The sequence below is a fragment of the Pundamilia nyererei genome, unplaced genomic scaffold, assembly GCF_000239375.1.
Source record: "Pundamilia nyererei isolate P.nyererei 1_Seehausen unplaced genomic scaffold, PunNye1.0 scaffold00024, whole genome shotgun sequence".
Lineage (NCBI taxonomy): Eukaryota > Metazoa > Chordata > Actinopteri > Cichliformes > Cichlidae > Pundamilia > Pundamilia nyererei.
Window position 1 is genome coordinate 1,047,097 of NW_005187425.1, and position 23,644 is coordinate 1,070,740.

A 23,644-nucleotide genomic window follows, 5' to 3' on the forward strand; every position below is an offset into this window, starting at 1 on the left:
ATATGTGTGTGTGTGTGTGTGTGTGTTATATATTTGTATTGCATTGTGTTTCTTTACTGTGTGTATGACAATAAGCTGAAACTTAAAGTACTGGTGTGTGTGTGTGTGTGTGTGTGTGTGTGTGTGTGTGTGTGTGTGTGTGTGTGTGTTAAAGATTTCCTGACAAGTCTCAGGAGATTTTTAAGGGATAAAACTGAGGAAAAATAATTCAGTTAAGGTTATGGGTTTTGGTGGTACACCAATTTCCCTGTCTTGGGTTTTGGCATTTTAGGGGTTACAATTAGCAGATGTAAATGGAATATTCTCACCATAGTAATGAAAAAAGAAAATGTGTGTGTGTGTGTGTGTATTTGCCAGTAATGAGCTCATTTCTGCAACCATACTGTTGCTGTACACAGACTCTCTATTCAGACTGTCACTATTCATATTCCTCAGCCTAGGAGAGAGGACATTCTCCCAAACCATCATGACTTTGTCAGTTTAAATTTTACATATTTCATTCTCTCTTTTGCATAGCCTACTTCAGTTCCCCCCCCCCTTTACATGCACTGCATGCCTTTAAATCAAATGTCACTACTTGCTACACAGGCTATTCATTCCCAGAACAGTGCAAGTGTGACTTTTCGCAGAATCACACATGAGGAATGTTTCTGGAGCGTTTCCAAGCATTTCTATCGACAGTGGTTCCTTCAGATGACACTTTTCATGTGAACTCAATCCATTACCCTTTAGAAATCGGGATTTATTTTCACTTAAAGCCAGCTCTGAAAATTAAATACATAAGCAAGTAAACATAAAAGCAATTTAGGGGAAACTGGTGTAAGTGCATCGTGAATTTTCCTGCTTTATTATGGCAGTCATTTTGAAAAAAAAGGAGTAGTGTTCTTAATTCATTATTTGTGCGCCGTTGTGCATGCTCCCCCTGGGGAGAAGCAACATTACTCTTTCATCAGATCAAATGAAGCGAAGCCGTGCCGTTCCAGGAAGAGCCAATTAAACAGTTCAAAGAAGTTTATTATTGCGATGGATTATGAAATCATTCTCATCGGATTCATTGGGGTGTGTGTTTCAACAGGGGTGTGAATGTGTGTACTTTAGCACTGCGCAAACTCATAAAGGCTGTCGACTCAAGCTTTCCATTTACAAAGTAAATAGGGAATTATGTTACAGTGTTACATGTTTTACAAGGGAAATCTCACAAACTTAATTTATAGTCAAAATAAGCCGTAATTACAGGAAGAAACTCTTTCCTTCTCGTTTCTTCCTTCACTCTTTCCTTTTTCTCTTTCATTTTATCCACCTCATGTGATTGCCTCATGATGGCAGCGTCACCTGTTAAGTACTTATTAACAGTGGGTTTAATCTTAACCCAGCGCCCCTGACTGACACATATGTTGAGGAGTGCAATGACCTCTGACCCCGGTGAACCAAATAATTTGATTTATCTCAAGACCCATATGCACAGTATAAATTTTATGCATGGTATATATTAAAAAAAAGAACTGATACTGGCTCAAATCCAGCAAGGCACAATGTCTTTCTGGTCTCTCTGTGTTGATTTAAACTGTAATAAGTCATAACGCAGTTTTTCTGTCAGGACAAAAACACTACAGCACAATAAAAGCTGTAAATATCTGACAAGTGAACATGTCACCTCAGCTTTTTACTGTGCCAAAGTGTTGGCAAGAGCTCTTAATGGCCATTGTTCCAGGAGAGGAAATTAAAAAATAAATCCCTTTTTGCAAAGAAATGTTAAGAGGACGCAGAGGGACTGCCCCAAATACACACACCCCTGTTGTTCCAAGAGTGGCAAATGTAAAACAGAGTCAAAGTTACATAATGTGGAGGATTTGCTAAAAACGGGATAACGTTCAAACGCTTCCACATCATTGATACTGACAGACTGCAGCAACAACTCAGTAGGAGTGGGGCTTTAAAAAAAAAAATACAGTATTTCAATTTGGCTTTTGGAGGGAGGGAGAGGGAGATAGACAGAGGGAGGGAAGGGGGGAGGGAGAGAGAAAGAGAGGGAGAGATGAAAGGGAGCAGTGGATAAGCTTCAAGGCTTATCCTATTCATTACTGGAGGAAAAAAAAAATCGTAGCATCGACCTATAAATAAATGAATGCCAGGATAAACACGAAGCCCATACATCAATAAAACATATGTATTCTAATAGATCACGCTCTAGTTACACTTGATGGGATCGAGTCAGCCAATGAGCCCAATCATAGGGACTTTATCATTCTGCAAAGCTACGCAGCATTAGGCCGTGGTGATTATAAATAATCATCATTCTCATAACAAAATAGACCAATAGATACTTTCATCTTTGTTCTCTTTTTCTTTTCCTTGTTTATATGCTACTGTGTTTAAGGCATTCAAATTAATTCTCAAATCTACAAACAAACAAACAAACAAACAAACAAAGAAAAGGAAAACAGGACAAGTTATCGCCTCTCTTTGTATTTTCTTTTTAGTAAATAGTTGCATATTCATAAGAAAAAAAATTAACACATTTGTAAACAAATGTCTAAAACTGCAGCCAGCACCGCCTCTGTTTAAGCACTCTCCTTTCCAAGAAACATCTGGGTCACTTTGAACAAAAAAAAGAAAAGAAAAAAAATCTGGAAACATCAATCACATTCACCGCATAGTGTATAATCCTCACTTTGCTGCTGTCGTGTATCAGCGGTGCAACAATGATTTTCGACGTCACTAAAAGTTACACAAGCCTTTTTTAGGGAAACAGCCGGCAACAAGTCTCCACCTACACAGAGATATTGAACACTTAAACCTGACTAAAAAGCTGCATTCAGGACGTGTTTCCACACCGGAGCCTGACTCTGTAAACAGCGTTTTCAGTTACACGTATGAGTCAGACTTGCTCACCCCAGGTTGCAACATGCTATTCTGTACATTTATATTAGGGAATTTCAGAAGTTGTATCACATCTCACATCTGGCGTTTATGAAAATCTGACTCTTAGTGTGTTGTTTTTATCACATTTGACTCACGATAAACCGATTTATCAATTGAGCCATTACGAATGAGGTCAAGCTAACCTAACAAGCTAACAAGTGTAACGTAATAAATAAAAAGCATTGCATTTTATTTAAGAAAAAAAAGTTAAAAATAAATCGTTTATAAACGTAGAAGAGCTCGAGGAGGTGCTTTTTCATGTGTGCATTAAATATAATTTATTTACCAGATTTTTCCCTTTAATTCCTGGAAGCTGTCAACATGAAGACAATTGCACATACATGTTGCAACATACTTGTTATTGGCAATCATTTGCACTGAGCATTTCATCACTTTATTATTATTTTTTTCCACTGTTAACATCTTGTGGTTCTGCTATTACAAGTAGGAGCCAGTCTGAAGTCATTCTTTTGTGATGCGTTCAAAGACGCTACGACATCCAATGTGTGAGACTCTGCCCCCTCTTAAAACACTCCATTCAATAATTACAATGTGCTGACAGGAAAAGTTCACCTGGAAAAAACCGCAGAGGGAAAAGCATAATAAGAACTTAGACTGATTTAAAATAGTTTAAGGCAGGTAACTTTGAAATCTTGGATGTCAGAGTTTCCATAAATGCAGCAAAAAAGGGGAGATTTCCAGACAATCACTCCTTGCAGCTGCAATAACATGTGATGACAGCATGAAAATGAGATGGTGACTAAATATTTCACTATAGGATCAACTGCATAAAAGAAATTTTATGCTTCTACAAACCAATTTTCATTGTCACTGCATTGAAATCAAATTTATGTTTTGTCAGTATATGTCTGTTGATACAGACCTCATATTTCATGACAGATTAACAGCTTACGAGGATTTCCGCTGAAATGATAGCAGCCCTTTGCTGTTTATCAACCATTCAGCATTTGATTGATGTGCATTTCTATCATCTTTGTGGAAAATTACTGACTACATTAAAATATAAACATTCAACTATGAGGAGCAGGTGACAGTTTCCCACTCATTATGCGTAAATCTTCACCACATATAAGAGCCAGAAGTAGCATGAGTGTAGGGGCAAACCCAGGGCACAAAACAAGGACCGCCCCCATGCTCAGTGGTTATGATGTGCTTTGAACTATATGTCATTGATGCACTCAAAAATGAAGCAAATGAATTGGTATAATGCTGAAGTAAGACATGAATGTCCTTTTTTCTCCAAATATCCTCCATCAGCTCCTTCGCTGACAAACCTTTTGCACTGGAAATAACAGCTAAGCTTGTTCCCCAAAGCTACTTATTTATCTATGTTACATTTTGCTATTAATAGATAAGTAGTAATGCAAAGCCATATGTGTAGAGCTGCTGTGTTGCTGATGACATAAGAGGGATAATACAAAACAATTGTGCCTTACACGATAGAGAAGTGCTAATGCTACCGATGCCAGCGGAGGAAAGTGGTTTTAGTTAAAATAGCACAGTAGCATTTATTCTGCCGTGCATACCATACACATTAGATACGATAAAACACACGCCTAGTATATATTAAAGCTATATGTGAGTAATTTAGGTGCTAATAAAGTAAAAATATACAACTTTCACATCTTACACAAGGACATTGCAATGTGCGTTGTCATGTGTAAGTGATCTTTCACCAGATGTTCACTTTGTTTTTATATACAGTTCATGTCCTGATTATGAAATGTGACTATACAGCCACAGCATGTGCTCTGTCCTCCTCTAAAATCCTCCTCTACGGCCTCTGTATACCATGACATATGGACAATGAAAAATTCATGGGCCGTGGTTAACACAAATCTGCAGAGGAGATAGGAAAACATGAGCTTAGCAAGCAATTTGCCTATTACATTGACAGACGGAGCTGTCGTGGGACGATATTGGCATATGCATATTTCATCTAATCAGATTTCATGTTTAAAGAGCAGCGAGAAAGTGGTTCAAGTTGTGGAAACAATGACATCATGCTGTATGTTCATCTAGTGACCCAGCCCAATCAAGCTAGAAGGACTCAATGTTTTCAAAGATTGTATCTCAAAAAGCACAGGTTCAGGATTTTAGGCTGTTTACTTACTATAGATTCACTCATTTTTTTCCCTCCGTGTATGTCAACATCAGTTCAGTTCAAATGTTTCTTTTTTTCCTGTCAAACACAGACACCACTGACTCTGACATGCAGAAAAAAGCACACAAAGCTCAACTAAATTCAGCCACAGATGCATTAAACCAGCGCTCATGCACCGCAGTACAAAAATAGATTGTAAAATATTGTGTGTGATTGGTGCGTCTGGACAGCATTAATATATTGAAGCAATAAATTGTTTTTTTATACTCCTCCCACCCTGGAGGATTACAAAAAAAGAAAAAGGGATTCCAAAGGATTGCAATGAAAATGTTTATTTTTGATAAAAATCAAATCAGCAATGACTGAGATGTATTTCAAAGAAAAACAAAGCTGATAATAAAATATATAGATTCTGTGCCAAGACCTGGAGCATATAGGATAAATGCGAGCAAGCCAGAGAAGGAGGAGGAAGAGGGTAACTCCTCTCAACTGCTTTGCCTCAAAAAAGTGATTGCCTCACTAACTCTCAGAATACTGTTGATTTAAGCAATGTGCACACCAGGAGTGTTGGGTTTCTGGAGGTGGGTGTGGGGGGTGGAGAAGGGAGCGGAGAGGAAGGTCAGCAGTTTGGAAGCATAACTTGAGAATCCGAGAAACCGGGAAAAAATGGTGCTTGTAATATTTTCCAAAACAGACGGCCATCTTGTTTAAATATATCATATACAGCACCTCTAGGTTGAGTTTACAAATGTTTACGTTATTGCCTTGTAGCACATACTGCGTCCCTGCCAAATTAATGTGAGTAATACTCAACATAACCAGGACAGCTAATAACAAATACCTGACCCTTGTCATCTGTCATTCAGCGCTATTTATGGCTTTTTCTCAAGGCATTTTATTCCAGCACAGTCTGTCATTACTCTTAGCTTTATATAAGAGATCGTTTTTCTTTGAGTGTGTCAGTAAGCACACAATAAGTAAAAATATCTGCACTGGCAAGGTTTAATGCATAACTTAAATTTCCTGTTGTACGACTGTGCAGTGTTAATATTACATTCCTCCTGGCAAGAAATTAAATTGGGGACACAAAGTAGCATGGGTATAATCAATCCACGTTGGCAGAGAATGCATGATAATTATAAACAAAATCTGTGTCATTCCCCGCGAGGAAAGCAGCTGCAGGGGTGACAGGCGATGCTGAACATGAATATGGATCACAGGACTAAAGATCTGGTAACTGACGCAACCCCGGTTTTGCTCGAGCTGGCTCAAAAGCAGGGACGCTGGTAGTGACGTGGATGAAAAAAAACAACCATGAGCTTGGATTGAGTCAGATGAAGAACGTTTCTGATTAATGTCGTTAATACACCAGGAATAACTCTGCACCATCTCCGCACCTTAGTGAACTCCAAGCAAACGCAGAAGAAATGAAAGCCATTATATAGACAACAGCAGCCCAAGTACGCTAATGTTTCATTATCATCTCTTTAAATGCAGATAAATGAGAATGAGAGTGCACTGAACATGCTCAAATAAAACGACATATGCTGCTTATTAAATAATCATCCCCTACATGATTATGTTGTACATGCACATATTGTAGTGCTCTGTTGAATCCGTAACCAGGATGCCAAGAATAGACTGGATTTCACCACCATCTGACGGCTGCATTTCACACACTTCTATACCAAAAGGCTCAGTTAAACTCTTTTTTTTTGCCCTCTCGTCTTCTTTACCTCCTGAGGTAGCTTGACACACTTTCATGAATTAGCCTAGACAAGATGGACAGCTATTACAGCTGCCACAGCAGATTTAGCTGAATCCAAAAGGTCAGAATTAGCATTGAGAGAAGCACAGGAAGAAAAAGTCCTAAAATTGTTCCCCGGATCAATTTCTAACATTTTAATATTTCACAGCAGCACAGTATTCCTTCTTACGTGTCCACTGTGCTAGTATTTATCGTAATAAAGGTGGATTTAATATGGCGTTTATAGCTGCTTTTTCATATGGAGCCTATAAATGGGAGAAGAACTTTACTCAGCAGCTGTGTATATGTGCAAAAACCCATGCGTGTGTGTTTAGGCCTACAAGTAAGACACCCTTGAGGCTTTAACTCACCTGCCAGAGTGAAGAAAATTACTTAGCTCTGCTGTTTTGAAACAAATCACAATCAAGTCTCCTAGCAGCAATTCCAGCAGAAATAAAGCTCTGCTTCAAAACTAGTAAACCCTTAAGTGAAGAACATTAGAAATCTGGTTGCCTTAGTCAAAAAAATAGTGGAATTCCTTTAGGCTATGAAAATAAACCTTTAGCTTAAATGTGGCTCACAGAGGAATGGTATTATTGAGCCAAGTGAATGAGCAACAGCCGCCACAGGATGTTAGCGTTACTATTCATAACTTATTTTTCCTATGCCTAAAACCGTTTTCCCTTCTGGTCTCACCTCTGCTGCTCTCTTAAAATGCAATTACCTACTGGCAAATTTACAGGAAAAGAAAAACAATGACTTTTGACCAGAGGAGTCGTTAATGTGAATGTCAAACCGATGCTGCACAAGAACCCGCTGAGCAACCGAGCAGAGGAAATATATAGAGAGAGATGAATCACTTTAATCCTTTGTTTTAGACCAACTCTGGGTTTAATACATGGATTCAAGAGAGGCAAGGAAAGCGGATTGAATGGCAAACAGACATGTTCCAGCACTTCAAGACTCTTCTCCGGAAACGCTGAATGCTTTCCATAGGTGTGACTGATGAGGATGTTTGAACAGTAGACACTAAATAAACGCAAATATACTGAAAATATGTCAGAAAGCAAAAGGTGATTCCTGATTCCTCTCTTGGTTCTAATTATGTAACGTAAACTAAAAAAGCATTGATCAAAAGTACATTTGGTTTCAAAGTAAAGGGCAAACACAGGAAACAAACAAGGGAGTGACGTGTTATGAAGACAAATCACAGCTTTGAAAAACATAAAACGTTATTATTTTTATATTTATTTAATTATAAACCAAGTCAGGTAACAGGTATAATAAAAGGTGCTGAAAAACTTTTTTTGGTATCAATATCAATCCAATCCTCTCTTAAACAAGCTTTTAGTGATATATTAGTGGATACAGCATACTATGTGACGAATACGCCCTAACAGCAGGGATCTCGGTTATGCAACACAATTTCTGTCATTTAACTTTTTTAGCTTTTTTAGGGAACTTTTAGTATAATTTCTGATTTGTCAGCACCATTCAAACATTCATACTCTTATATATTCATTGCATAATAAACTGCACAGTTGCACTCGTCTGTTTTGCTTTTTCCTCCTCAAGCATAACTCCACAAACCTGACAAGATGACAGCATCGGTGACAGGTCTCACTCATGTTCTTGCTAACATTTACTCGACTTACACGGCTCTGGTGATTGCTCTCTTTATGGCACGTCACTCAAAGCGTTGTTAAGCATTTGCTCGACAGTTTAGGCAAATGGGCTGCGTTTAACTGTTTGTTTGTCTTTTTATTTGATATTCACTCCAGTGATTTTGGCGGGTGTTGTGCCAATACAAACACCAAGTATTGGTCCAGCTCGGCCCTAATTTTACATTTTCAAGAAAAAAACTAAATAAAATCTAGTTATTTAAAAGTTAAATAGCATTCCAGTGTCCTAACACGTCGTACTATGTGAGAGAAAGAGATCTGAATCAATGCAGCAGAGCCGAAGGTGCGGTCTTATTCTCCTTTGTGCCAAAATCTGGCACCGACATTACCCGCATTCAAATTAGCCACTGACAGTTTGGAAATGTGGGTCTGTTATGTTAATGGCAGTTAGCGTCATGAAGCAAATTCACAGAAAGATAAGCTCAGTTTGTTTTAACTCCACGCCCCCAGATGTGCTTTTGTCACTTTCAAAATTCACATTCAACAAGTCAACTGAAGTGATTTCACTTTAATGTTCAAACTCAGCCTATTGAAAAATTCCTTGTCAGAAAGCCAAGCAGGGCTGTTTTTCTCAGCTCATTAAATCCTATATTTTTTCACAGCACAACAGTATTTGGCATGGGAACCAGAATAATTCACTGGCTCTGTTTTTCTTTGTCCTCTGATGGACTTCGTTTTGATAGGCAGCCCTTAACAAGTGAAAATATTAAATGAACTAAAGTACTTTTTCACCATTTCACAATTTTCACACAATGGAACTAAATTACTTGGCCCAAAATGCCAATTTCCCACTAAAAGCAGACTTGAACAAATGGTCTGGGTAACCAAAATGACATAATTGGGAGTTTGAGATGAACCGTACTGTGAGAATGAGTTTTAAGAGCATGCGTATGTTCAAAGATCAGGACATGATGAGTTTGATGTTTCATGGGCCAACACTCAAAGTTCCATAAACTGGCACTATAATAGCTGCTGGCATTCAAGATGAGCTAATATGATAATGTATCTAAAGGCTACAATCAAATCTCCAGCTGCCACACTCACCAAACTCGTCGCAGATGCTCTCATTCTGCAGCAGGGTGGGGTGTTCGAAGGTGTCCCGGCAGTACAGGATCCTCGTGCTTCCATCCAACGCAGCAATGCCGCCCAGCGCCAGCACCGTGTGGTCTATGAGCAGAGAGGACGGCTGCTCTCTGAGCCGTGCCAAAACGGAACGGTAACGACAATACTGAGGGTAACTGAGGACTAAAACCTTGCGCCCATCTTCTTCCTGGCCTGGAAAACACAACAAAAAGGCACGGAGTTAGAAGGGCCACAGAGGTTACACATACTTTAATTTGACATTGAACTGTAACTGTTTTGCTTTTTTCAAGTGCCCCTCTAAGAGTTGTAGAGAAGGGCAGCACTTAATTTTTACAGAACACATCCACTCTTCCATTTCTCTTCGGCTTTTATGATTTCATTCTAGCTCATCGATCATTATTCGGCTACTTTTATATTCAAGCACATCTACTGCCAGTGTGCTGTGAATATGAAATTATCTGTAATCTCAGACTTTGTCCTAATGAAATTTTATTTGATTCACAATAAAACCAAGGAGGATCAATATGTAAACCAGCAGAACAAACTTAGCACTTTATTTTGTTTCAAGAATTTGTGAAAGGTGCCACATCTGCACTGTTTTCAGACGGACAGGTGTCCCTTGCGAGTTGATATCTCATCACAGTGATTTCGCTGTGTGTATCAGGAAATGCATCGAATTAAGGAAGCAAGATTCTCTAACGCTGCTGTTTCATTGTGACTTTAAATAGTCTTCATGAAAGTTTCACATCCTTTCCTTGTAGTAATAATACACTTCAGCAAACTGACAGGATGACTTTCATGAGTGCAAACATATGACGTTGCCGGGCGGCATGTTCGAAATGCATGACATGCATAGCTGCTTGGGTGACAAGAGGAATGTCAAAACAACTCCAGATGCCTTCTTTTAACAAGCAAGTTCAAGGATGGGAATTCTCAAACAACAATTTAAACAAGGCTGGTGTGAATCAGTGTTTGCAGGTATCTGTGTACAGCCACTTGCTGATAAATGTCTGAATTTATTATTTATATAACAATCTCAAAAAAAAAAAATCACGGTTTGTCGCCTTGCTTCAAAAGCTACACTCACTGTTTCACACAGGTAATAGCAAACCCTCCCACTGGAGCCAGACTTTACTTTTGTGTGATTAACATTCCATTTACAGTGTGTAAGTTTGACTAATGCATTATCACCTGTGACAACTGACTGGCAGAGAAACCTCTACTGTTATTTGGAGAACCTCAGGACAGGAAGTGCACACTGAGCTGATACAATAAACTGCCATAAATCCCAGGAAGATATGCTGATAGACAGTCGGACAGTTAATATTATACTGGCACCGTGTAAGAACCTAACCAAGAGACTAGCCTGCTTTTAACTTTCGACTTCTGACAATGGTGCTAGATGATTGTTAAAGGCTCAACAGAGGTTTCACAATTCACCCTGAGGGTGCATGACTGTGTGTATGCAATTTCAGTGCAGCCCATCAAAAAGTTGTTTAAATATTCAAGTCTCGACCTGAGCGCCGGGGCAACAGACAGAATGCCATTTCCAGCTAATAAAATACCATAAAGACACCGTTGAACAAAAACAACTGAAAGTGTACAATGACACAGAAAGATAAAAATGTAACATAAAGTCATACAAATACAGAGCTCCGTGTCAGAAAGATGACAACTTATTACAGGAAAAGGAAACCACTAGAACCACATATATATGTAGGGTTTGATATGATGTGCTCTGAAACGTGCACTGAGTTTTATTTATATTTGTTATGTGTTTATGGCCTTTCTCCCTCATAATGATGCCTGAGTAATCGCTTATATGTTGATGTTATGCAACTAGGGTGTTGAGGTTACAGGTTACTGACAGTGATTAAAATGACAGTTTTAATGTTTAATTAGAACAGAATGTATCTCCTGCCACCCACATATCAGATATATGATAATCCTTAACTAATTACATGCCCGGTTAATGTTTATTCAGCAGGAGAGGGTTAAGCAAGGCACTTCAGTAAAGAAATATTGCTGTAAATATCGGCCAAGCTGAAGCCATGACAGAAGCATTTCCTGCTTTTTAAAAACGTATATATATCTTGTGTTTCCTGTTGGACTACTTCGCAGAAACTGCATGCTCTAGTAAATCTGTCATGAGAACCTACTCCTTTACAAACAACAAATGGAACTGATCTGAATATACACAGAAGCTCTGGCACTGAATCAACTACTTTGTGTAATATAACATCATCAGGGCTGACCACGGACATGCAAATGTTTTCGGTGAACTGCATGCACAGTACTAGTAATTGCAACAAAACATTTGGGCACGAGTGTTGCTCTCTTTCACCAGAATAAACAGGTGCTATGAAGTGTGCTCAGTGCACATGACACACTGGAAACAACTCCTTGGCACTCCAAGCGCCGGCAGTGGTTTTAGATGAAACTATCAACAGTACTATCAGAGCAAGTCCATACAAAACATTTTTTATTTTTATGAATAAACTGGAGAATTCTTTTTACACAAAGGCTGCCTGCCAGATCTGAAAAAGAAAGTCAGCCACATCAGCAATAAATCTGTAAAGTTATATTGCATGTACCTTTATGGAGAGGGGGGGCTACTTAAAAAAGCAACAAAAAAGAATAGCTAAGAGTAGGTTAAAATGAATGTCAACTGAGTTTCCAGCCATGAGCCCTGAATGTGAAATGACTCACTTTAATCTCTGTAAACCGAACTTTAAGCTAGCTCTTGTGAAGTCTGAGCTTGCACAACACTGAACTTCATACGCGGTTTTCTGTTCCAAACAATGAACTAGGTATGCCAATTAAAGCCACTTTCATTTCAACTTTTCAAATGCCAAAGTATACATTTTCTAATGTCCTCATTTTTTCTGAACAGCAGAGCTAAATAAAGCTAAATGAATTACCCTGCTACCACAAAACGAGCAAATTCAAGAAACTGCAACTGCTGAATTTTCACTCACTTGGTGTAACAGTAGCGTTTAGAAAAACAGTAAAACTGATTCTAACTAACAATTTCAACTCTAAGATAATATGACAAATGAATATGAGGTAATGTTAAATTGATAATTTCAATAAGTCCAGGGTGTACCCGCCTCTTGACCCATCAGAGTTGGGATAGCTGGCAGACCGTGAGTAATTGCATAAGCGTGAAAAAATGGAGGCATAGTAAAAGCTCACGTGTTGTAACCCTGTAATTATAGAGTACAATCATAAAAAAATGACCTAGAACAAAGAACAATACTAGATAATGATCTGACATAAGCCAATCATAAAGCACACAGATAATATGCAAGTGCTTTGTTTCTTAAAAGCAAACACAATTCTGTAAACGTCAGATTTTTCCGACTCACTCATTTTAATAGGCTGTTGTTTGCAGTAAGGTCTTAATACTATTCTAGCTTACTAACCAGACTACAAGGTTCCACAGCTGATGAAGTAGAGTCAAGCAGTTTGAAACACGATTTTTATATGAATTATTAACCACCCTGTCTACTTTTACAAAGCCCTTGGACATGACATTCATGGGAATTTCTGCTGGTGAGTTAATATTTCAGGGGGAGGCTAACTAGCAAGCTTTTCACCTTGCCTTGCTACAGACAGTTTTAAACAGATTTTAAAAATGCATTTTCCCTTTTGTGGTGGTATTTTCTGAAGCTGCAGGCTGATAAAAATCACTGAAATGTGCAGCAGAAGCAGGACAGGAAGGACTCTATTCATAACATATTTACAACAGCTGCATTCCCAACAATTAGCGTAATTAGTTCCACTGTACTCCAACATGCGGACCACCTCAAAAGAAATTATTAAAACCATTCAGCCACTCCACTCACACATATATTCACATGCTACAAAGTCGCTACAAAGCCCACAAATGTATGAACACACATTTTACTGCATACATATCCCACAGCAGTCACACACATTTATCCAAGATTGCGGCATTTGTCATTCGCAATTACAGCTCAGAGGTAGAGCAGGCTTTGTTTCCAAATGTCAGGGATTTTATTGTAAGCGGTCACCGTCAGAGCTGCTCTTTCTCCCGAGGACCCTCACAGCATTTCACTTGATTAGATTCAATTTGGAGTGAGAGCCGCAGGGCATTAATAACTGTACAAAGGTGTTGTAAAGTATGCATGTCAGTGTGCGTGCGTGTGTTGGTGCGTATAATGCGCATGGAGTGCAAACACACTTTAAAAATTCCTTTTGTTCTTGCAGCCCGACCTTTCAAAATAAAGGACGTCCTTATCTTAATGTAAGCGTCCTAATTGGTTGGGGCTGTGGCTGTATCACTGGAGAGCTGAAGACATTGTGAGAACATTATGCAATTTGTTTCTCTCTCTGAGGACCTCTTTTCTATTTTCTCTTTCTGTCTCTCTGTCCTTTCCTAGTGGTAGTATGGCGTGTTGATCAAACAGCTGCGGTGCGGCAGATTATTTTCAGAACATGCTGTAAAGCTTCTGACCTCATAAACTACAATAGTGTCAGGGTCATAACTGCTCTGCAGGACAGCTGATAATATAACCACTCAGTCAGAGCAGCACAAAATAAATTCCAATACTTTACAGTACACAGTAAAGTGAAAAGGAATACTAATCATTAAATATTACATCCCCTGTGGTGCTTTTAAAACACGTATTACACTTAAAGGGACACTCAGCTTATTTTCACCTCCCTGTAGCCTGCTGTATCATCTGCTGTGACTCTGGAGGAGCTTTCTAAAGTTTCAAAATATAATGCTGATGATGTCATCGTGCTAGCATTAACGTTATCTAAGCTTGGACCAGCACTTTTCAAATATATAACTGAAAAAGTGCGGCATATAAAAGATGTGGGGGTAAACAAGCCAAGAAGGCCCTAATCAGAGAGGCTATTGAGTTGCATTACTGGAGCTCAACTCATAGCGAGGAATAAAAGGCAGAATATTTTGGCATCTCATGCTTGAATTATGACTTATCTGGTTGGCTATTGTTTCCAATGTGGAGTCAGTGTTAGTCGGTACAGTCACCACTACTTAAGAAATATGTCTGGTCTCCCTTTTCCATCCACCGGAATGCTGCACAATCAGATAAAATCTACCATCTCCACTCCCCGCATCCCTGCTGTTATCGCTGGATTTGAGCTGATTCTCAGTCTTGTGATCACTTTGCATGCGAGGCCCATTTCTATTACTTATGAATGTATATATTCTAAGTAGCACATCTCTTCATGGTACTATTTGATGGATAGGAATCCTTTAGTGTACATAATACCTTTGCATAGTGCTATATACCAAATATAATCAAAGGAATTCACTATGTATATATATAGATACATATAAAAATTGTTGTGGAAGTTTATGTGGAAGATTCAGCAATTCAACTTAGTTAAGGAGTCATAAAGAGAATACTTCTTCTCCTTTTGATTTGAGCTGTCCAAGAGACTGCTAAAAAACCATGATCCATTTTCTCATGGCTTTCTGTTACGGTACTACCGAGAATAGCATTAATACAAGCTAATTCAACAACTCCATAGACTTGTCTCTGGTATGCAAGGCCTCCAGAAGAAAATCAATTCAAAAATGTACTAATGCAAAAGAAGGGCTTTTATTAACATATGTCTATAGTTTGATATTCAGTCTTGCAGAAAAAGTTTGCTCAAGCTGTAGACACTTCAAGGATGACTGAGTTACTAAAGCAAAAAGTGCATTACAGTAATTTAATCAGGATGTGACAAAAGCATGGATGGGTTTCACTCTGTGTTGAGATGACAAGATTGGGCTGATCTTTAAAATATTCCCGAGATTAAAGAAGCATGACTGAAACATTTCTGTAATATGCAAATAAAAATGCAAGCTGGAGTCAGTCTTTTTTTTTTCAGACACAGGCATTACACAACTACAGCAAGAGTTCGGGAATTGTGCAACAGGGTGAGGGGCTGGTGATTAAAATGTATGTTTTAGCTTTGAGCCATCGAACCTCTAATGTCAGGAAGACAATTATACAAGAAAGTCTGCAATACTCATTTGTGGGCTGGAATACTTTAAAAATGACATCAGTCAGGAAGCATAACATTAACAAATGTTTCTCCCTTTATTTTTCTATCATGGGAACATTTTAGAGTTTCAGGTATACAAGCAGGACTGCATGCAGTGAGTCCATACATTATGTTAATGGTGTCATGACCCACGTAAATAATAAGACAGATGATGCACAAATGAAAGGGAACCGAAATGGGGAGCAAAGCACAAAAAGTGAACAAACTGAGAAGTTGCAGTGCACAGTTTTCTTTTTATACTTTTGGTTTGAACATGTGAAATAAAACAACTGTACACCAGATGTAGTATTTCCTTTTTAAAGGGCCGGAACACAAGATTTGATAGTCCTGATTTCCTGGCTTATCGGCAGCCGCTGTTCTTTATTCAACAAATAAAATGGAAAAACAAATGAGACTCAACTTGCAGGGTAAAGTTGCTGATAATTCATTTGGAAATCCATCACAGAGAACAAATGAAATATCTGCTTTGATGGTGCATTCAAGGAAATGCGTAAATCTGAGAGCCTGCCAAACAGCAACTTTTTAATGTGAAGCATGATAGAAAGAATGAATGTCATCTTTTTTGCAACATCTGTGTCTGCCTCCTGTCAGAGGTAGACACAAAAGTTCCAAAAGTTGATTTCCTCTCAGAATCACTCATCTATGACATGCTTTTGGAAACCCACTCATCTTTCATAGACATCCAGCTCACCGAATTTCCCATGAATACATCATTGCAATTTAAAACATAAAATTACTCAACTTCTTTTTGCACTAATGACAGCAAGGTCTTATGAGTTGTGCTATATGGTATGTCAGCTGTACCGGTATGCCAGTTATAGTGTCTTGCATGACGTGAATTGTTCAAATACAGCTATAGTCATACATCTACTCCACCCACAGTGACATCGAGCCAGGTGAGTCAAGGAAGGACTTAAAGGTGTTTCATCTGACTTAAGAATAATTTGTACCACAAGGTTCGCAAGAATAGATTGTTTTCAAAGCTGCACTTCACAGCTCAGCTGTGGAAACATTAAAATAAGACAGCGGCAACAAAAAGTTGCATTACATCTAACCGAAAAGCGGAACAGAGAGCCTGTTAAGTGCTAATTCTCTAGCCCTGTGCCAAATTCTCTGTTAACAGAGTCTGTGTGCAGAATACATATTATTGTGGGTGTGTGGTTTTATTTGTGCTTTATTTCTCATTTTATGATGACATTTAAAGGTTTTAAATTCTACAAACAGAACAATGAACTTTTGGGAACCTATATAAAGACCCACTTATAAAGAGATATTGTACAAACTTTTGGTCACACCAAATAGTATGACTTTCTATTTCTTTTATAAGCATTATAAAATGGCATTTACATATTAGTTAATATGTGCGATGATGTGCTGCACGACATGTTTAATGAACATATTTAATAAAACAACTATCTAGAGCATACAGTAGCTCTAATGAGGTAGTGTGTAAAGTAAAAATAAGGGTTTTTACTTCTACCACAGCATAATAAAAGCAACATGCAGTAATCCATGTGCATAAAAAGGGATGAAAGGAGATTGTACTGTGGTCCCACTGTACAGGAATAAGTATGATGAGAAGAAGCTCAGCCACTATAACATATTTTGTGTAATTACACCAAATGAAGAATTTCTCTTTAATAACAAGCATGATAAACGAGTCATCATAATCAAAATCTCAGAAATGCTGCATTCAACAAGAAACTCATTAGTTGAGGTTGAAGCAGCTGCTCTGGCAGATGAAACATCATTGATATCATTGAATTTCAAAACCAGCAAAATAAATTTCAAAACCAGCAAAATAAAAGGGTGATCTATTTGCCGCATCTTTGAGCTCCTCTGCTTTTCATTGGAGAATTTCTGTAGCGGCTTTGAAAGTTGGGAATAAAACTAGTTGTAATACGAGGGTTGTTGACAGTTAAAAGCAGATCTGTGCTAGCTAATTAAAAACCAAATGCTACTCATGTAAACTGTGTCATTTACATTCAACCAAGCTTAAAAATATTCAAACTGCCCACAAGCTCTGACAAGATCTTTCAAGCAAGTGTGCTCATTTCTCTTGTCACAGACAAGCAGGAAGAAGCTGAAAACCATTACTCTCATGCTCTCTGTCACCCGCTGTAGTCCTTAAATCACTCACTCTGCTCAAATTTGCTGTTGTCAACATTTCCACATTATCTGCTCGGCCAAGGAATTTACTGGATCCCCCTGCTGCTTTTGTGGGGTTGGCGAGAAATGGCAAGGCATGTAACCCAGAGCCAATAATGTCACTTTCATATTTGATTTTTTTTTCCTTCCTTTTTTAATCCCACGGTAACACCAAAACAAGCCCAAAAGCTTAAAATATAGGGACAAGTGAGGCTGCGGTGAAGAAAGGGGGCAGAAAATAAGTAGGGAAAGTAAAGAAAAGTAGGTTCTTGTTTGGTATTCTCCCTCCATGCTGTGGGCTCTCTTCTCTGTGCTCTGTATTGATCTTCGAAACTGCCCTGTTTCCATTTAGCCTCTTCTCATAATATATAACACAGCTCTGATTTATTCACCTCCTTTCTCTCTCCTACTTTTCAATGAGGGGACATGACACTGAGAGACAGCAGGCGCCCGATCTGGCTGTTGGTTTCAGGTTATTGAAACCTGACCAAATAAAGAGGGAACGGCATCTGTCAATGACACCAAATGGAAATGATGTGTGGGGGGCATCACATTTACACTACAGGCAACCTCATGTTTTCAATGAAGACAGAATTACATAAAACAATGAAATAAATTCGTTGAATTTGCATGATTCATCGCCTATCCAATCTGTGAATGACTACACTATCTGGGATAAAACAAAATGTGCTAGAACATTTCGCTAATTGCAACCTAGTCTGTGCAGTAAACAAAATCACATTAATCACACCGGGGATGCAGCAGCATCAATAAATCACTATAGTAGAGTAAAACAAAGCAAAGCCATCACACAGACACTAACGCACAGTTTATTTTCTTTAAAGGGAGTAAAATTGAAACAATATTTCAAATTTGTTTAATGGATTTGCACAAAATAACAAACTGTGTTTGCAAATGACTCAGTGGCCGTCCATCATCAACATTGCATCAGTCACACACACTGACTCGCCTCTCCCCTGCTCATTATATCAGCTGCAAGCTGTGCTCTCACAGACAAATGCACACAATGTACACAGCATACGTTCTGCCTTTTAGATCAAAAGACAAGCTGAAATCTAACTATCACAGTGAGTTGGCTCAGATGATTTAAATCAGGACATTTTTTGACAATTTATTTCCTTTCTCAGAACAGATATGACAAATTCATGCAGAGTCGCCCATAAATCAACTATAACGAAAATGATCATGTAGCTGAACTGTACTGAACTGAAGACTATTCCTACACGAGCAGCCACCCGTTTTTATGCCGTATTAGCAAACAATTACATCCCAACGTCTAATACGAAACAGTTCATTTTTAGTGACTAATCAATAAAAAAACCTCTCACCTGAGCCATTTTAGCTTCTTTAAGCTTCTTTCATGTTTTGGTTTTAACGTCAACACGCTTGCATCTTTGTGCACAGCTGGATGCCCTAAAAACCTACTAAGCAATTCATTACCTCAAGCATACCAACACAGTATACAGCTGGTGAACACAGCTTAGCATTTAGCAGCTGAAGATCCAGATATTTTCCCTCAAGAATTGGTGGAGATCAAAACAGAGTGGAAACAAGCAGAGTATGGAAATTATTTTTACAAAATTAATCCAAGTGCTGTTGTTGCCCCGTGTCTGTTTGTTAACATGCCCACTGTTATAAGTTTATCATTGTTAGCTGTTGTATTCACACATCACTCAGTGGCCAGAAATTGGGCAAAAGGACAAATACACAGTAAACTATTTGCTTGAAACTGGGGCATTTGGAGGAGCACAAAGCAGTTCAACCTCAGCTGGTGTGTATTATTATTAGTACATTTTTTAAAGTCAGCTTCTTAAATTAGCACTCTGATCTGATTTGCTTTCTGTATAATGCTTTGAACAAACTGTATTTTCTCACCTGCATTATTTATATAAAATATCATTATTTACTGCCAGTATAATGTATCACTGCATATGCTGCTATATAGATATTTTGCCCCACCCCTCACATGAGCACTATTGTAATCTGTGATTGTTACAAATAAATGTTTGCAAAAGCCTCTCAGAAGCATTTACTGCCTTTTAGCTGCGTTTGCAAACATAGTTTGTTCCCGACATTCATGTTTTCACCAGAATGTTTTATATTTTAATACACCCTGTTGAGCACGAAGTCTGGTCTTTTGTTTATTGCGAAAGTGTTTCAGTGACAAGCTGCGAAGCAAGTAAACCACAGCAGAATTTCAAAGCTGACAAACAATGTGGAAGCAGGTTTGTCACAAGGTGGAGACTGACACAGGCGCAGTTTACTTAGGGATATTTTGTTATAAATATGACTGTTTGGAACACATTGAGCTTACCGGCGGATAGCTAAAAAGCGTTATGTGCTCCAACACAAGAAGGTGAATGAACTGTACCCATCAGGAATTCAAGCTGATCACATCTGCTGCTCTGCGTGAAGGCTGTGATATTAAAAAAGTATCAGATGGGTGGAGTGAGTATGACTTAGTATGTGAGAGTCTGGCTTTTACGTGCACATGCCTAATTCTTGCAAGAGAATAATATTCTCACAAAAGGGCACCAACACCCAGAGGAAATGTTCCACTGAAACTGTACAGAGGGCAAATAGAAAGAGAGAGTAACAAAGAGAGAGAGTAATACATAAAATAGAGAGAAAGAGAGCCCTCCATGCATGCTGGCTCCTGTTCTTAATTATAGTAAAGCACTAAAGTGCCTCATTCATTTCAGCAGGGTGGGGCGGCGGACTGTGACAAAGGAAAAAAAAAGAAAAAGGATAAAAAAAGAGAAACATTTATATAATTTTCACCTCAATTTATTCAAGTGTGAGGCACAAGGATTGAGGACACACAGCTATGCATACAACACTAGTATGCACACACACACACACACACACACACACACACACACATACAGAGAAAATTCAACTTCCCTCAGCTTAATTCCTTCCCAGATGTTTTTGCGGTTGATGTTGGTGGGAGGGGGGGTTCAAAAACACACACCCATATTAAATGTTTTCAGTTAAACAGGCAAGAGAAGAGAAGAGAAGAGAAGAGAAGAGAAGAGAAGAGAAGAGAAGAGACAAAAACAACACAAGCACTTTCCTCCGGTTGATTTATGTGATTCTATTACATTAAACATTCTTTCCCCTGAGCAGGCTCAGCTCCCTAGCAACCATCGCTCGCAGCCCTAATGTGTCTGGCACAGGGCCAGGGAAAGCTGCCTGCCTTATTGATTGCCAGATTGAAAAGTTTGCATTTAATAGGTCCTGTAATACATGAAGGAATTATTCAGAGAGGCTCCTTGTCAAAAACCCAAATTGGTTCTTTTGACTATAAAAAAACAACGGGGGCCGTGTAACAAATGAGCTTTCAGAAAGCTCCTCTTTTGTGCCTGAAATGAAATTCGATGTAGTTTTGACCCTTCAGAATTATCACTGTCACCAGGAAGTAAACTCGAAACTGATAGCTATGAGGTTCGAGGCCACGTTGTCGCTTAAGATGAGGAAGACAAGTTTGTGCCATGTTGATCCCCTTTTGTGCGGTGATGGATTGGCCCTAAACACTGTTCGCTGTCTGGTCCCCGGCTGCATCCTGACTAATGAAAGACTACTGCTGGGTTTTGGGGGTCAATCCACTTATAGCGCAGTCAATTCAGAGAGTAAAAAAAGCTGCTCTGCGAGAACCCAAAATGTGCAAATACCACAGGGAGTAAATTTAATCAACTATCTGTGGTTGGAGAAATACAGCTTCCTTTCAACTACACAAACAAGTGAAACCCTTCCCCGTGTCTCTTTCCCTCTCCTCAAACAAGCCTAAAAGCTGTTACACCCAGGTGATGATACTCTATCTGCTATGACGGCCACTCTCATTTGTCACGCGGCTCTGTCCGACACAAACTCAATTGAGCAGCTGTGATCAGAAATCTCAGAGGTTGTCAGCAACAGAGAGAATGAGGAATACATAGAGAGTTTCTTTGGCTCAGCCTGTAGAAGACAGCATTTTCAACCGCACATATCATTCTCCCGCAGAATGAAATGGATGACATGTTTGCCTTTAAATGTATCTTTAATGGGACAGCGAGTTCCCATTTAAGTGAGTTCTGCTGGAAGGTTAGAGCAAAGGAGGGAGAGGGAGAGAGAAAAAAAACACATCTTATCAGGAGATTGGGAATTGGGTCAGGCAAGGAATTACATGCCATTCTAGATCAAAGTTGCCGTGTGTATTTCCTCAAAGAAGGGCCCCTCATTATCAGCTCAGACTTATTTCTCAGGGCGTATACTCAGCATAGTGTGCAAAAGGAAACATAATTTAATGTGTTTTAGTAAAAGAATGAATAAAAAAAGAAAAGAAAAGAAGAAGAAGAGGGACAAAAGAATAATACTGGAGGCTATTTGGGACAGGCATGTTTCCCAATGGTAAAACTGTAATGAGAGAGAGAGAAGAGAGGGGGTGTTTGCTGGAGATGCTGAGGGTGGGGGGGTGGGGGTGTTGTTGTCATTCAGCATGGCTCCATTGCGAATTCCTGTCATTAAATATGAACTTCTCTTTCTCCCTCGCCCTATCTCTCTATCATCAGATCTGTATAGAGGAGGAAGGCTTTATATAAACAGCCTGTGCAGTTAAGCCAACTGGAACCCTTTTCAATAATTACATCCAGCACAATACTCAATTTACATTGCATTTATTTAGCTGGAGGATTTGACAATGTGGCAAAGAAAAGAGTGACATTAGCAGTAGATGATAACAACTAGAGCGGTGCGCTCCCCAAGGGGAGATGTTTTAGTCTGTGGCTTAGAGGGAGACTTTCCAGATAGCAATATGTCATTAAAAACCAGTGCCATCTGTTCACATTTCTTGTTTATGTGCTGTCATGGATATAAACCGTACTGAAGATACAAAAGCAAATCCGAGAAATGCAATCTGTAGGATTTTCTCTTGCATTCTTTGCTGTGCAATTAGTTGTGATTACACATTCCAGCAGCACCACAATAAAGAAAACAAGACCCACTAACAATTGTTTTCTCTCCACAAGCACTAATGATCTCTGTTTGAAGTTCCCAAGCTCAGTCCTACACAAACAGTTTTCACATAGCTGCTGTCTCATTCGCCTAACATACACAGTATCTGGCGAAACGAGCAGGTAACTTCTGATAAACTGCAGCCGTCTTGGCTATAAACTCATTCATTCCAGATTACTGAACATGACCTCTGATGTGGCAAACCTCCATCCTGCGCTTTACTAACAGAGCTGTAATTACTGTAATGCAGCACATACAGTGTTTGTAGCTGCTTGTCTCACATTGCACAGGACTGATAAGAACTTCAGTGAAGAATATCTACCAGCTGTGATAACAAGTTTATGTGCACTGGTCATTCATGCCAAAAGGCTTCTTACTTCTCTCTGCTGTTTTTTAATATTATTATTATGAAACAAGTCCAACAGGAATCTAAAATGACAGTGCAAGATATTTTATTTGTTCTGTATAGTGTTGTACTTTGACTACAGTATAATGACAAAGTGTTTGACATGAAACGAAAACAACATGAATCAGAGATTCTTTGGCAAAGGCCTTTGTTGTCTAAGAAATAACTTGCTAAGTTAGTCTTTGTGATGCCTGACAACATGGGTGTGTCATACTTTGCTCTTCATGAGAGTCCAACACAGCTGTTTTTTCCCTTCCCATTCAGTAATTATCCTCAGCAATATAAATAAAATTTTGCACCTACTCTACAAGGCAGCAATTCTGTGACTAGGCTTTTGTTAACTTTAAATATTACCCTCTGACACTGTGAATGAAACAACAGCTTTCCCTGAGTTATGGCTGACGGGAAAATCGGGGAGGGGGGGGAGGAGGGGCTGGCTGAATGCCTCTCATTTTGCCAAGTGCTCC

At 38.9% G+C, this 23,644-nt stretch overlaps 1 protein-coding gene across 1 annotated transcript in view; it reads right to left on the reverse strand.

The window, feature by feature from the left end:
* The window catches only part of arid5b (AT-rich interaction domain 5B), a 74,762-nt gene that overhangs the window by 31,851 nt on the left and 19,267 nt on the right, over nt 1-23,644 (reverse strand). The window contains exon 4 of the mRNA XM_005727331.1: nt 9,521-9,751. Coding sequence (XP_005727388.1) covers nt 9,521-9,751 — 231 coding nt within the window. The remainder of the gene's footprint in view (nt 1-9,520; nt 9,752-23,644) is intronic.